Below are 14,346 nucleotides of genomic sequence, written 5' to 3' on the forward strand. Positions count from 1 at the left end.
CCCCGCCTGGCCTCCCCCAACCCCAGTCGGACCTCCCCCGCCTGGCCATGCAGGTGTGAAGAAGCACCACAGAGCACAGAGCCTCCTGTGTCTTGTTTCGGCAAGGACCACTAGCACCAAGAGTCCTCTTAAGAAAGGGCTAGCGAGGCCCTCGTCATAGGGTCCTTTTCTTCAGAAAGGGATGGTCCTCGACAGCTGGCCCGGCAGCCACTCGACTGAGGGAAACAGACCCTGGCTCGTCCACTTGAGCTGAGAAGTGGCTCAGCCAGACCCAAAGACGGCTAGCTGGACACAGGACAGCACCCTGGGGGGCAGGAGGCGGCCGTGTCCACAGGCCCTGAGGTGTGCGATGTCCCCACTGGTGGCCTGGCTAGGGAAAGGTGGGGTTTGCATGCGCCAGGAGGGGCTGCCCTCACCCCAAAGTGGATCCCAGAGGCCAGAGGCCAGTCTGGCCCAGAGAACATGCTGGCCGCGCCTGCCGACTCTGAACGCCAGCCCCATGGGCCCCACCTGGGCTCACAGGCATTGCCCAAACGCACTCACCCCTAGTGTCTGAATGCCTCTCTGGGTGGGCTGGCCCAGTGGCCAGACAACGGGGCTGGGTAGACAGAGTCGATGGCCTCTCACTCTGTATGGACTCATGCTTTGACTTACCTCTGAAAAGCTGCTTCAAGAAATTACTTGAGAAAGGTGAGAGCGGACGGTGTGGCCACTAAGCCTGCCCGAAACCCAGGGGACCCCGCCAGGCCCCCACGCCCCCTGGCACCCGGGGAACCCACCCTGGACCTGACTGCCCAGAGCAGCCAAGCACGGCCCGCTCCCCTAAGGCCTCGCAGCGCACCCCCAGGTAAGAGGAGACACGCTTCAGGTGTTGATTCGAAGCATGTGGCGTGGGCGCCTTGGCCTTGCCCCAAACCTGGGAGAAGGAGGCTCCCCTCGATCCCCATCAGGAAAGGAGACGCCGTACCTTCGCCATAAGCCCACCCTACCTGGATGATGTCTGAGAGCTTCTGCAGCCCCGCTGTGTTGGTGAACGGCCCCATACCTGTGGGAGCAGCAGACGCTGGCCATCCCGCACCTCTGCCAGGGGAGGCCCTGGACCCTCCGCCCTCAGGAGCCACAAGCAAGCTTGGCCTCAACCCAGTGTTGGTGTGGGGTGCGCCCTTGCGGGGGTGGGGGCAGTTCCCACACTGCTGCCAGAACGTCTCCGGGGGGTCGGTGGGATGAGAACAGGCTCTGTGCTCAAGTAAGGCTGAGGCTGCTGGGCCACCCCAGGGCCCAGGAGCACAGCAAAGTGACCGTCTGAGATGAGAGCAAGGCCCCACCCAGCAGAAGTGGGCCCACGGTGCAGCCTCTGGGTGGACACAGGATGCGGGGGGCTCAGGGGAGAGGCTGGCGGGACCCGTGGCTCAGTCGCCTAGCAGGTGCCTCACCACTCTTCCCCTCCGGGGCTGACCAGGGAACGTGCTTTACAAAACACATGCCCGTTGAACGGCAGCGAGGCTTCAACACCCCAGGCAGAAAGGGGGACCTGGGGGCAACGTTCCTGCCTAGGGGTGCAGCAGGCTACAGTCCTGAGTCAAGGCCAGTGTGGGGGCCAAGGTGGCCGCGGGGCCCAATGGGGACTCACGTCCTGCCAGGTGCTGGATGATCTGGTCCAGGGAGTCGAGGATGCAGCCTTTGGTCTGAAAGGTTATCTGGGCTTCGGCAAACAGCTCAAAGATGTAGCTGCAGAGGACAGAGGCTCAGGCAGGGCCCGGGCCACCTCCTGGGAGGAGGCCAAACTTCAGAGCCCTGAGTGTGAAGGAAAAGGCAAGGCCCCACAGGGCAGCTCTGGGAGGCAGGTAAGCCCTGCCGTCTGGGCCGTGAAGGCCGAAGGGCCTGGAGCAGCTGGGAAGCAAGTGGGAGTCCCACAAGGCTCTGAGCACAGTGTGACAGATGGGCTCAGGAAGAAGGCAGGCAGCAGTGCTCCAGCACATTCTAGAACATTCCACACCTCGAGAACCTGAGGCTGGATCCCAGCACAGCTGTCAATTGTGCCCTGAGGCAAGCTACAACCGGCCCCAGGCCACGATCCCTCACCTGCCTTTAGGAAATAAAGCCAGGTGCCCTGGGCTGCTAAGACCACAGTCCTGCGCACCCCGGCCAGCCATCCGGGCCTACGGGCGGCCGGAAGAGGAGGCTGGCGGGAAGATGCGCACAGAAGCTCCTCACTCTGAAGGGTGGCTGCGCTGTCGCCCAAGGGCTGGGCCAGAGCGGGAGAGGCCGGGGCCAGGGCAGCTGGGCACTGTAAGGAGAACTGGGCACACCCACTGTCCTTTACCTCCCTGGCTTGGTGACACCACTCTGGTCCCCCGGCAGCTCAATGGCATCGATGGCCCCCTCCAGGCGAAGCAGGATCACTGTGGGCAAGGGGTCATCAGGTGCAGCCCGCCCGGCCACGCTGCAGTGGGGGAGGGCAGCACTCACCCTTGAGCTTGGCGAGGTCTTCCAACTCCATGCGCAGCCCTGGGAGAGCGGCAAACGCACAGTCACTTTCTACCGCCACGCACCGCATCCCGGAGACAGGATTCGGGCCGGATTCCTGCCAGTTTCCCCAAGTCGTGGCGGTCTGGAGGTTCGCACAGACCAGTCCAACAGGCTCTGAACCCTTGCAGCCCGAACGCGGGCCAGAAGCAGCGGTGTGAGCTGGCGGTGTCTCACCTCTAGGGACACGGGAGCACACACACACTCGGATGCTCGCTGGAGGCCCAGGACAACGACCCAGCTACAAAGTGTCCCAGCGCCCGCATCGTGGCTCTTGCGAGATCAGATCTCCCGCGAGAGGAAACCAGGGCCGCTTGGAGACTTGGCTGGAGCCAGATGAGGGACGGGAAAAGCGTGGACAGGTGAGGAATATCCCAGTCTCCCTCAAGGCCTGGCGGGGCCACGCTAACGGCCAAAGATGGGACCCTGAGTTCAGGGAGGATGAGGCTTAGAGCAGACCGTGTTGAAACACAAGTACCCACTGATGACATTAAAACTGCTGTCCTGAGGGGCGCCTGGGGGGCTCAGCTGGTTGAGTGTCCAACTTCGGCTCAGGCCACGATCTTGCAGTTCAGGAGTTCGGGCCCCGCGTCCGGCTCTGCTCTGACAGCTCGGAGCCTGAATCCTGCTCTGGATTCTGTGTCTCCCTCTCTCTGCCCCTCCCCTGCTCATTCTCTCTCTCTAAGAATAAATAAACATTAAAAAAATTTTTTTTCAACAAACAAAAAATCCCCACTCTCCTGAGGGGGACAAGGGACCAATAAGCAGTCGAGAATAAACTCCCAAATATGAAAATTGGGAAAATAAAGGAAAACAAAAAAACAAGCATCTATTCTGCTTTTCCTATAAAAACAATATCACCAGGGGCATCTGGGGGGGCTCAGTTGGTTAAGCACCTGACTCTCGATTTCGGCTCAGGTCGTGACCTCATGGCTTCATGAGTTCGAGCCCCACATCGGGCTCTGCGCTGACAGTGTGGGGCCTGCTTGGGATTCTCTCTCTCCCCCTCTCCCTGCGCCTCCCCATCTCTCTCTCTCAAAATAAACTTAAAAAAATTCTTTTTTAAGTTTTTAATTTCAATGATGTCCAATTTATCTTTTTTTGTGCTTGTTAGTTGGCGTCTTTTTTCCTAAGGTTTTATTTATTCACAAAAATCTCTACACCCCATGTGGGGCTCAAACTCACAACCCCGAGATGAAGCGTCACACGCTCTTCTGACTAAGCCCACTGGGCACCCCAGCTGGCATCACTTGAGACCATGGGCCTGTGTGCAGTCCCAGAGAGGGACACCGAGGGGAACGGGCCCCAGGTGTGGGCTGTGCTGAGCGGCCTCCTTCCAGGGAGGACGGGGTGGAAAGGAGAAGAAACCAGGGGCTGCAAAGAGGCCCCGCACACAAAGGGGCTCGCCTGGCGGTCCCGGCCGAGGGTCCTAAGTCACACACAGCTGGCGGGACGGGACAAGAAGGGCACTCTCCCAAGCCCGGGAGCCCCAGCACAGCCCTGAGAGAAACATCAGACGCATCTGATTAGGGCACACGCTGCAAAAGGCCTTATCAACCTTCCTCCCGACTGTCAAGGTTTTTCAAACTCAAGGAAAGTCTGAGAAACTCACAGACGAGAGCTGTCTGGGGGGGGGGGTGGGGGGGGGCTGGTGTCACGTGGTTTTCCGGGACAGAACAAGGACATCACATGAAGACTAAAGATATCAGCCACTCCACACCCACAGCACAGCCCTTCCCAGAACAAAATCCACATTCCTGAAACAACTGAAAAAGCCTTCAATTTCACTCCCGGAAGGAAAGCAAACGAACAGCACACCGCGGCCCGGTCTATTAGACCGGCAGGATGAAAAGGCCCAACGTCGCATTCTGTGGGCAAGGCTGTGGGGACGCAGACCTCTGCCCACTGCCGGTGGGAGTGCAAACGGTCCCCTGCCACCAGTGATGAGGGGCCCAGGGTTCAACAGCCCAACAGCATGCTTCCCTGTCGATAGCAGCCCCGGATCCTGGAGCTGACCCCGAAGTGCATGTGCCATGTTGCCCTCACGGCGCCGTTTGTGATCGGGGGTGTTGGGAACAGCCTAGATGCCATACAGACGGACATGGGACGTCCACAGGGGACTCAGGCAGCCGAGGAGGAGGGAGCCTCTGCAAGGGGAGGCCTTGGCAGGGCATGCTAGGAACGAAAGCAGTAAGGTGCAAACACGCGTCTCCAAGGAGCACACGGCCCTGCGTGCAGGGGAGAAGAGGGAGGCAGCAACACACGCTTGTATCTGCTGCTTTCGTGGGGGAAATAAAGCCCAAAACAGAATAAACCAGAGACTGACAAGACACTTCTCGAGCAGACGATGACTTCTGGACCCACGTTAACATTTCAAATGCTCAAGAAATAGCAAAGGAGCGATAAAATCAACAGAGGGAGAAAAACGCGTAAGAAGTGAAATCTAAAGGAGAGCAAAGGAAGCGGAGATGATGATGAAACGACAGTGGAGCTGCAGGCACAGCCGAGCACCAGGGCACAGCATGTGGGCTGCACACCTGGGCCGACGACAGAACGGGTACGAGCGAGTGTTCGGCTCTGGCGAGGAAGCCTGCCGTTATCACGGATGCGTGAGCTGTTTAGAAACAACCGTCTGGGTATTCCAGGATAAAACAAGTAAGTGGACTATTGGGAAAAACAGAAGTCAGCTTTTTCCACTATCAAAGAAAGGATGGGGGGGGGGGGGCACCTGGGTGGCTCCATCGGTTAAGCGTCTGCCTTCAGCTCAGGTCATGATCTCACAGTTTGTGAATTAGGGCCCCGCATTGGGCTCTGTGCTGACAGCTTGGAGCCTGCAGCGACTCCTCTGTCCCCCCTCTTTCTCAGCCCCTCCCCAACTTGCTCGCTCTCAAAAATAAACGAACATAAAAAAAAAATTCTAAAAAAAAAAAAAGCCCCCATGTTTATAGCAGCACTATCAACAATAGCCAAAGTATGGAAAGAGCCCGAATGTCCATCGATGGATGAATGGATAAAGAAGACGTGATGTATATATACAATGGAGTATTAGTCAGCGATCAAAAAGAATGAAATCTTGCCATTTGCAACTACATGGATGGAACTGGAGGGTATTATGCTAAGCAAAATCAGTCAGTCAGAGAAAGATAAAAATATATGACTTCACTCACATGAGGACTTTAAGACAAAAAAAACAGATGAACATAAGGGAGGGAAACAAAAATAATATAGAAACAGGGAGGGGGACAAAACAGAAGAGACTCACAAATATGGAGAACAAACTGAGGGTTACTGGAGGGGGTGTGGGAGGGGGGATGGGCTAAATGGGTCAGAGGCACTAAGGAATCTACTCCTGAAATCACTGTTGCACTAGATGCTAACTAACTTGGATGTAAATTTTAAAAAATAAAAAATACGATTAAAAATAAATAAATACATAAAAAGGATGGATCGGGGCTCCCGGCTGGCGACTCTTGACCTCAGGGTCCTGAGTTTGAGCCCCACACTGGGTGTCGAAATTACTTAAACAAATAAATAAAAACAAGACAAAATGGTTGGGAAGACGGGGAGAAAGCGAGGATGAGACGCGCGGTGTCAGACAGACTGGAGCGCGTGCGTGAGCCCGCGACCCCGCACGCATGGGAAGGACGCTGCCCTGCCGCGCAGAGGAGCAAAGTCTTCCATGCGGGGAAATTCCAATTCAGAAATGAGCGGCATCCAGGGGTAAGAAGACACGTCATTTTGCAAACGTTACGGTAATCGTTACTTCAGAGACGAATCGCGAACGGACGGCACAGATTACTTAGAAATTACAAATGGAAGAGCAGAAACTTCATAGCAGGAAAATCCGGCAGTCGTCACTTACCGAGTGATCAAAGTTGGCGTCACCAACAATGCACACACAGACGTGCCGAGCCTCGTCTGTGATACAAGCCCGAGGGCACGGCACTTGTGGGCGGTCCTGAACGGAGTCACGAGGGCACATCTCACACGTCCCAAGTGCAGGGCGTCCAACGTAACTAACCTTTCTCTTCACAGGTATCTAGGCCACAGAAGAGGACATCTGTCCAGACCACAGCTCTCAGGCCACAGAGACACGGCCACGGCGTGGCTCCCAGACCACGACATTTCCTCTGGTTGTGTCTCAGGCTACAGTGAGGACGGCTGGACAAATTCTTGGCAAGAGTGCACCATCGACGTTGGTCTCCCGATCAGACCAAGGCCACACGAGAGTGTCCTTGTTCTTGGGAAACAAACGCTGAGATCCAGAGTATCGGGAAGGACGCACAAAAAGAGATCATCCGTCCACAGAACTCAAATAGAAACAGGAGAAAAACAAAAGATGATTTTAAAAACGAAGACTAAATCGGAAGGAAAACCAAAGTGGATGCCTGCCACGGCGACTTCAGAGAAACAGAAGGAGAAAGGGGGCAATTTTTTACAAGTCAGGAAAGACACAGGAAAGACCTTGAGGCAGAGGAGGCTCTGAACGCGTCCCCGAAGAAGAAAACCGGAGCCCACGACAAGAGCTGAGTACGGCAGGCCAGGACACTTCCGCGGACGCAGCCGCGGACGCAGAGAAGTCTGAAACCACATGTTGAGGGGGCACGTCACATGGCGGACACTGAGACACTATGACAAAGTCACTGCGCTTTAGAGAGTTCTGAGAGGACACAGGACTTGAAAATAAAAATCTCAAGATAACAAGGTTTAAGAAAAACATAAGACCACCCATCCAGATAATCCACTTCTAGGTGTCCTTGCAGAGAAACACGTAGCTGTTCACTCAAACACGCGTGCATTCGGGCGTTGAACACAGCTCTGATTCAGCAGTTCTGATGAAGGGAATATGTGAAACGGGTACAAACGGGCAGGGCTCCATGGGGGCAGACAAGCTCCTGTGAGGCTCAGGGACCTGGAGCCCGAGACCAGCTCAGGGGGCCTGCAGGGCCGCACCTGTCGTCATGACAACGCCACCCCTCAGCATGACACACAGTTTGCCTTTCCCCTCGGACGGACCGGCCTGGACGGACTTGGGAGACCTAGAAGACGATACATCTGTGTCGCCCGGCGTCGCCGGCACAACCTACAGCAGCAGCGGGAAACGAACGCAGCACGTGATGGGTGGCACCGCATCAGAGCAAAAGCAGAAAGTTACGGCCCAGCTACCTTCGACAAAGCCAGATTATTAAACAGATCTTTTTAACCGTAACACAATGCCACTCTTTCGATTTTTAAAATACAGTCGTTTTTTAAGAAAAACATTCTTGGGGCATCTGGGTGGCTCAGTTGGTTAAGCGTCCAATTTTGGCTCATGTCATGATCTCACGCACAGTTCCTGGGTTCGAGCCCCGCCTTGGGCTCTGTGCTGACAGCTCGGAGCCTGCTTCGGATTGTGTCTCCCTCTCTCTCTGCCCCTCCCCTGCTCGTGCTCTCTGTCTCTGTCTCTGTCTCTGTCTCTCTCTCAAAAGAAAGGAAGGAAGGAAGGAAGAGGGAGGGGAGCGGAGAGAGATAAAGAAAGAAAAGAAAGGAAGGAAGGGAAACAAAACATTATTTGTGTTAACATGCCACAGACTGAACCACGTTCTATAAAAAGATCTGTTCAATTTCTAACCCTTGGTCTCTGTGAGTGTGACCGTATTTGGAAACAGGGTGTTTGCAGATATGATCAAGTTAAGATGAGGTCACTGTGCACGACGGTGGGTCCTACTTCCGTGAACGGTGTCCTTACAAGAAGAGGGACATTTGGACACAGACACACGGGAGAGAAACCCGCGTGAAGACGCAACGGAGGCTGGAGGCTGGACAGACGCCCCAGACGCCTCAGGAGCCGACGTGTGGAGCCGACGTGCGGGCCTCAGACTCGGGCCCCAGGGCGGGGGCGGGGAGAGGGGGGTCCTGTTGTTCCAGGTCGCCCAGCTTATGGCATGTTGTTGCGGGAGCCCTGGAGCCTCACGTAACGCGTAATGGCTCGTTACTCACAAGAACAAATACATCGTTGTGACCTGTTTAGTTTCCGTTCGTTTAGTTTCCATTTCTAATATAGTAATCATCAATAAACATAACTCACGGGAAGACGAATCAGTAAGGTTTCTTCTTAACTTTAACTTTTTTAGGTTCAAGTTTTCATTTACTTATTTTGGGAGGGAGTGTGCGCGTGAGTCAGAGAGGGGCAGAGAGAGAGGGAGAGAGAGAATCCCAAGCAGACTGTGCACTGTCAGCACAGAGACCGATGCGGGGCTCAAACTCATGAACCGTGAGTCAGACACCTCACTGACTGAACCACCCAGGCGCCCAGAATTCAGTAAAGCGTTAAGAACATAAAGGTCCAAACCAAAACATTTGAGAACTTCTGTGCCAACCACACGAGCGCCGCTTACGAACCCTCCGTCCATCGGCGCGGGGCTGTGGGCGAGCCAGCGGAGACCTGACCGAGAGGGCAGACGCTGGTGCCCTGGGCAAGAAGGGCGCATGGAGCCCGGAGGGGGGCCTCTGCTCCCTCTGGAGACTGTTCAGTCTCCGGTCGCAGAGAGGAAGCTCCAGCTGCCCCCGCCGGCACCCCGAGCCCGACGGCAGGACGCAGCAAAGCCTCTGGAGACGCCGCCGTGCAGAGCGCAAACGTCCCAAACCTCTAGCAACCAGGCAGGGGAGGTGCCTACGGCAGAGCGGTCCTGCTGTGACCTTGTCAGCCGCTGACAGAGGCCGCGGAGCGGATCCACGCAAACTAACCGTGGCCACCACACACGTGCACGTCCAGCACAATTACCCTCGTGTTCAGGAAAACACCGGGAGGGGACTGTGAGGAGAGTGAGCCTCATACGAGTAACGCTAGCGGGTCTTTGATAAATGACGTACTTCACAGTTAACACGTGCAGTTTTCATTTTTATACAGTGGAGTCCGTACCGCTGGGAAACTGTGGAAAGGTCTTCAGAGAATGAGGGAACGGTCAGCGGGCACCCACCCCCTGCTCCGTGAAGCCCCAAGACCCTCCTAGCATAATTCATCTTGGGGCGCCTGGGGGCCCAGTCAGTTAGGCGTCCGACTTTGGCTCAGGTCAGGATCTCACTGCTCACAGGTTCAAGCCCCACATCAGGCTCTGTGCTGACAGCTTGGAGCCTGGAGCCTGCTTCCGATTCATCTCTGTCCCTCTGCCCCTCCCCTGCTCCGGCTCTCCCTCTCTCTCGCTCTCAAATGTAAAACGCTGAAGAAAAAAGCAGTTCACCTTGTCCCCAGACGACTGAAGAAGGCGCTGGGACCGGAGACCACCGGGCAGCCCGTCTCGTCTCTCGTCTCCCACCTGCAAACTCACCTGAGGCGGCAGAGTCCGCACTGAAGTCCAAGTGGAACTCGCCCTGCTGTGCCACCTTGGTCTGCTCCTCCAAGACCTGGTCTATGGCGTCCAGTCCAGAAGCCACGTCATGGGGGGTCAGGTCGAAGGATGCCGACTCCTCACACATCTTTTCCTGAAAGACCAGCAGACACGCTACAGCCAAACGGGGCAGGGACTCGGGGGTCCAGGAAGCCAAGGTGCGGATGAGGGTACAGGAAGCAGAGCCCCCCCCCCCCCCCCCCCCCCCCCCCCCCCCCCCCGCCCAAGTCCCCCCTCCACGGTCTCTAAGGCCAGGTCACAAACTGGTCCAAAGATGGCCATCCAACCACACGAGTGTCTGAAACTTCGTCAGCAGAAAATTTCCCATTAGAATATAGATTTCTGGGGGCACCTGGCTGGCTTAGTCAGAAGAGCATGCGACTCCTGATCTGAGGATTGTGAGTTGAAGCCCCAAATTTGGTGTAGAGATCACTAAAACAAAATAAACTTAAAAAAAAAATAGAGAGGGGCGCCTGGGTGGCTCAGTCGGTTGAATGACCGACTTTGGCTCAGGTCATGATCTCACGGTTCGTGGGTTCTAACCCCATGTCGGGCTCTGTGCTAACAGCTTGGAGCCTGGAGCCTGCTTTGGATTCTGTGTCTCCCTCTCTCTCTGCCCCTCCCCAACTCATGCTCTGTCTCAGAAATAAATAAACATTAAAAAAAAATTTTTTTTAAATATACATTCCTGGTTTTCCTCAAAAGTTCTATCCGGCCCACTGGACCTATCGTCCCCCATAACAACGCCTGGAACCAAGCAGAAGCTTGAGAGTGGCCACCACTGTCCCAGGACGCAAGGCTCCAGAGCACCCAAGTGGCCTTCCTCCAGTGCCCTGGCCAAGGCCAGCCATTCCTGGAAACACAGGCCCTGAGCGGGGGTCACAGGAACGTGTGAGGCAGGGTGCAGGTGAGAGAGAAGGGCCAGGAGGTGGCCTCTTTGAGCCGAGTCTGGTTATGGCCACCAACGGGGAGCATCAGGCCAGGCGTCCACCGAGAGACAAAGAGAACAAAACAGACGGGAGGGGGGTGCTGGGGGGGATTCCAGGTGGAAGTGGGCCACGGGGCCGGCCGGTGTGCCTCGCCTGGGGCTCGGAAAGGTCTGCGCTGCTCTCCGCAGGAAGGCGGCAAAGGAGAGGTGTGGCCAACGGCCACCCAACTACTCACCACATTGTGAGCTTCGTCGAAAATCACAACCGTCCCCTTCAGGTCAATGCTGTGCGCCCGGCGGCTCTGCACCAAGAGGGGAAGGACGCAGGGCTGGAGCCAAGAAGCACGAGGCAGGCAGGGGTGGGCCGGCCCTCCCCCTCCTCCCCAAGCGTCACCACCGCACCGCCGGAGCCGCGGGCAGTCCCCTCCATTCCACCCACCCCCCGCTGAGCTGGACTTCAGGTGGCCCTTCCGGCGACACACACGGCACGAGGGAGCAGGTACGCGACCCCACACCGCGCTCGCCACACAGCCGAGGTACGGAGAAGGCGCAAAGCGGGGCTCGGCCTAGCGTTCCCTCGGGGTGGGACGGGGTGACGTGGGTGGGGTCTAGGACTAGAACGTCTGTGTCTCCACTGCAGCTGACGTTTCCATAAACAAAGTGCCCGTTTTAAGTGTGTGGTTGGGTTTTGACAGACGCGAGCACCGCGGCTACTGTAGCCACACCCGCCTGCTGCCCTGAGGAAGGGCCTAGTCTCAGGAACTGAACGAGCAAAGGCCCCGCCGGCCCCTGTGAGGCCAGGGACACCCGCTGACGTCAGCACTCGGCAGCCACGCGAGCAGACGGCTCACCTTGGCGTCCAACAAGTAGTTGTACGGCATGAAGATGATGTCAGCCTGCTGCTTCAGGTTCCGAGACAGGTAGTACGGGCACAGCCTGTGGGGAGCAGGGAGGTGGCGCCGTGAGCACCACAGAGGGGGGACCGGGTCTCTGGAGGGGCTCCTGCTGCGGGGCAGGCGTGAGGAAGGAGCCCTCGTGCTGCACGGGGCCCAGACAGGAGCCGGAGCCTGGGGACGGTGGGAGGGCCCACAACTCACACCTGTGCCTTTGACCAGGGACTTCGACTGGGTCACCGATTGAAAATTCCACATAAACAGGGGCGCCTGGGTGGCTCAGTCGGTTAAGCGTCCGACTTTGGCTCAAGTTACGATCTTGTGGTTCGTGGGTTCAAGCCCCGCATCGGGCTCTGTGCTGACAGCTCAGAGCCTGGAGCCTGCTTTGGATTCTGTGTCTCTCGCCCTCTGTCCCTCCCCTGCTTACGCCCTCTCAAAAATAAGTGAATGTGTGTTAAAAAAAATTTAAAGCAAAAAAAAAAAAAAATAATAAATTTCTACATAAACAAAAACCCCAATGCTATTCCTGGGTACAGAGCTGAGGCAGTCAGAAAGAAAACGCTGAACCCCATCTTAGCACAACTTGGAGCCCTGAAGCCGTAAGAGGCTGATACATACAGCAGAGAGGCAAGCATGTTCTGTGGGAACGGGCCAAGTGGGGAGGGCAGGTGCACTGCCCACCGGCTGCTGGAAGCCACAGTGCGTCCTCCAGGAGGCCAGAGCTGCCCGTCAGCACGGCGGTGACGGCTTCCCTGCCTGTGCTCCTCAGAGACGCTTCCGTTTTTCACACTGAGCAACTGTTAGCTTTATGACCAGTCGAGGCAACGAGGACCACGGCTCATGGTGTCCTGCCAGAACCCGCCCGGAGGACGCGGTGGCTGCTGCCTGGCTGGGAGGGGTCTTACTTGTGCTTGTTCCCACTTTTGACCAGGTCTTCAATGTCCAGGATGGAGGTAGTCAGCTCCTGCTCCAGGCTCTTCTCTGGGGAAAGAGGCAGGAGTAAAGACGTGCCCTCAGGCCCACTGAGTCCCCGCAGACCCCAGAGGGACGCCCAGAACAGCACGGCTCCCACATAGTGAGCAGTGGCCACGGCCACCCCAAGACTCTCCCTCAGGGCAAGACGGGGGCACCCCCCCCCCCCGCCAGGGACTCACCAGAGAGAACTCCTGCCCTGTGAGCCTGAGGGTCACCTGGGAAGGACCCCAGACCTTAAGCGATCCTTAGGGAGCCCTGCCCTGTACCTCAGAAGGTGGCTGCTGGCCTGAGACTGATAAATAGGAGAGGGGACCCCTGGGAACTTGGGGGTTACGGGGCTGGAGGGGGTGCACAGCCCCACAGCCGGTCACCACCATCCCAGACACTTTCGAGGCCGTGCCCTGGGGGCATCTGTCTTACTAGTAGGCTTCAGTCTGGCACCAAGTTGCTTTCTCTCCCCGCCCCCACCCCCAAACGTCAACAGTGCAGGAAGCACAGAGCAGAGGCAGGGCAGACAGGAAGGATGGGGCGCCCCGAGGCAGAACCCACCTGACAGACCCAGGGCCCCTCCCTCGGGATAGCAGCCCATAAGCACCACACCCTGCTGGCTGTCCAGGTGGCCCAGGGCAGAAAGGTGCTCCAGAAGGGGCACAGGACCTTCCCAGGGCCCCAGGAACCCTCTGGGGAGCTGCTTTAACCCGGCCGCTCGGGAGCCCTCGCCCAGGCTGGCAGGACCAGGGCTCTCCTCTAAAAAACACCCGAGGGCCCCAGGGCAGCCTCCTGTGGAACTGGGCTCCTGGCTCCCGGCCCCACTGTGGCAGGTACCAGGCCCAGTCCACTGCAGAAGCCGGAACACAGTGACCCAACCCCAAAATGGCCCCAGGGACAGCAGGGAGAGAAGCTGCAAGCTGGCACCGCCATAGCAACAGAGCAGCCAACCACAGGCTCTGTAGCAGGCCAGCCCGGAGCCCGGACACCTTCCTGGGGCAGGGGTGTGGGTTGTGAAGGGGTCCCAGCCAGCGCGGACCCCGGCACGCAGGTGCTGCGGGCGGCCAGCAGGGCCCTTCGCCTGCTTCCCCAGATGCAGGCCAGGCAGCACTCCGGCTCTGCACCTCTCTTCCTCCTACACGTGCCTCTCCCCCTCTCAGACCCCTCCTGCAGTCTCTGCTCACTCTCCCCAGAGCTGGGCAGCTTCTGGGAATGCCCCCTCACGTCCCACGGCAGGGCAGAGGAGGCTGAGACATGGACCTCGGACAGGGCGTGCGGCAAGAACCAGAGCAAAACGCGGAGGCTGGGGATCAGGGGAAGACCGATGGAGGCTGGAGCCAGCAGGGCAGATGGGACGGCACCCACACTCTGCCGTGCAGGGCCGGGGAGATCGGGGTGGGGGGGGGGGTCTGCAGCCCAGAGGACCAGCACACGCCAGCTCCAGCATTGACTCCGCTTTGGGCTGAAAGTGCCCCGCAGCTCCCACCACCCACCTCTGGACTCCTGACCCATCCCTGCTCCAGCACCCACCAGACAAGGTAAGGGATACTGCAGGTGGAGATGGTGCAGGGGGGGGACAGTACAGGTGTGGACATTGCAGGGGGGACAGTGCAGGGGGAACAGTGCAGGGGAAGACAGTGCAGGTGTGGACGGTGCAGGGGGGACGGTG

At 57.6% G+C, this 14,346-nt stretch overlaps 1 protein-coding gene across 10 annotated transcripts in view; it reads right to left on the reverse strand.

Annotated features, from left to right (window-relative positions):
* The window catches only part of RTEL1 (regulator of telomere elongation helicase 1), a 31,610-nt gene that overhangs the window by 11,657 nt on the left and 5,607 nt on the right, over positions 1–14,346 (reverse strand). For 7 of the 10 annotated variants that reach the window (XM_049650426.1, XM_049650424.1, XM_049650427.1 and 4 more), the window contains exons 7-14: positions 12,620–12,695; positions 11,673–11,757; positions 11,058–11,123; positions 9,747–9,987; positions 2,470–2,508; positions 2,324–2,402; positions 1,631–1,728; positions 990–1,045 (exon numbers count right to left, since the gene is read on the reverse strand). In XM_049650426.1, coding sequence (XP_049506383.1) covers positions 990–1,045; positions 1,631–1,728; positions 2,324–2,402; positions 2,470–2,508; positions 9,747–9,987; positions 11,058–11,123; positions 11,673–11,757; positions 12,620–12,695 — 740 coding nt within the window. Of the gene's footprint in view, positions 1–989; positions 1,046–1,630; positions 1,729–2,323; positions 2,403–2,469; positions 2,509–9,746; positions 9,988–11,057; positions 11,124–11,672; positions 11,758–12,619; positions 12,696–12,868; positions 13,160–14,346 lie in introns of those variants that run through there. The other 3 variants (XM_049650428.1, XM_049650433.1, XM_049650432.1) reach the window with 2 other exon arrangements.

The sequence above is a fragment of the Panthera uncia genome (assembly GCF_023721935.1).
Source record: "Panthera uncia isolate 11264 chromosome A3 unlocalized genomic scaffold, Puncia_PCG_1.0 HiC_scaffold_11, whole genome shotgun sequence".
Classification (NCBI taxonomy): domain Eukaryota; kingdom Metazoa; phylum Chordata; class Mammalia; order Carnivora; family Felidae; genus Panthera; species Panthera uncia.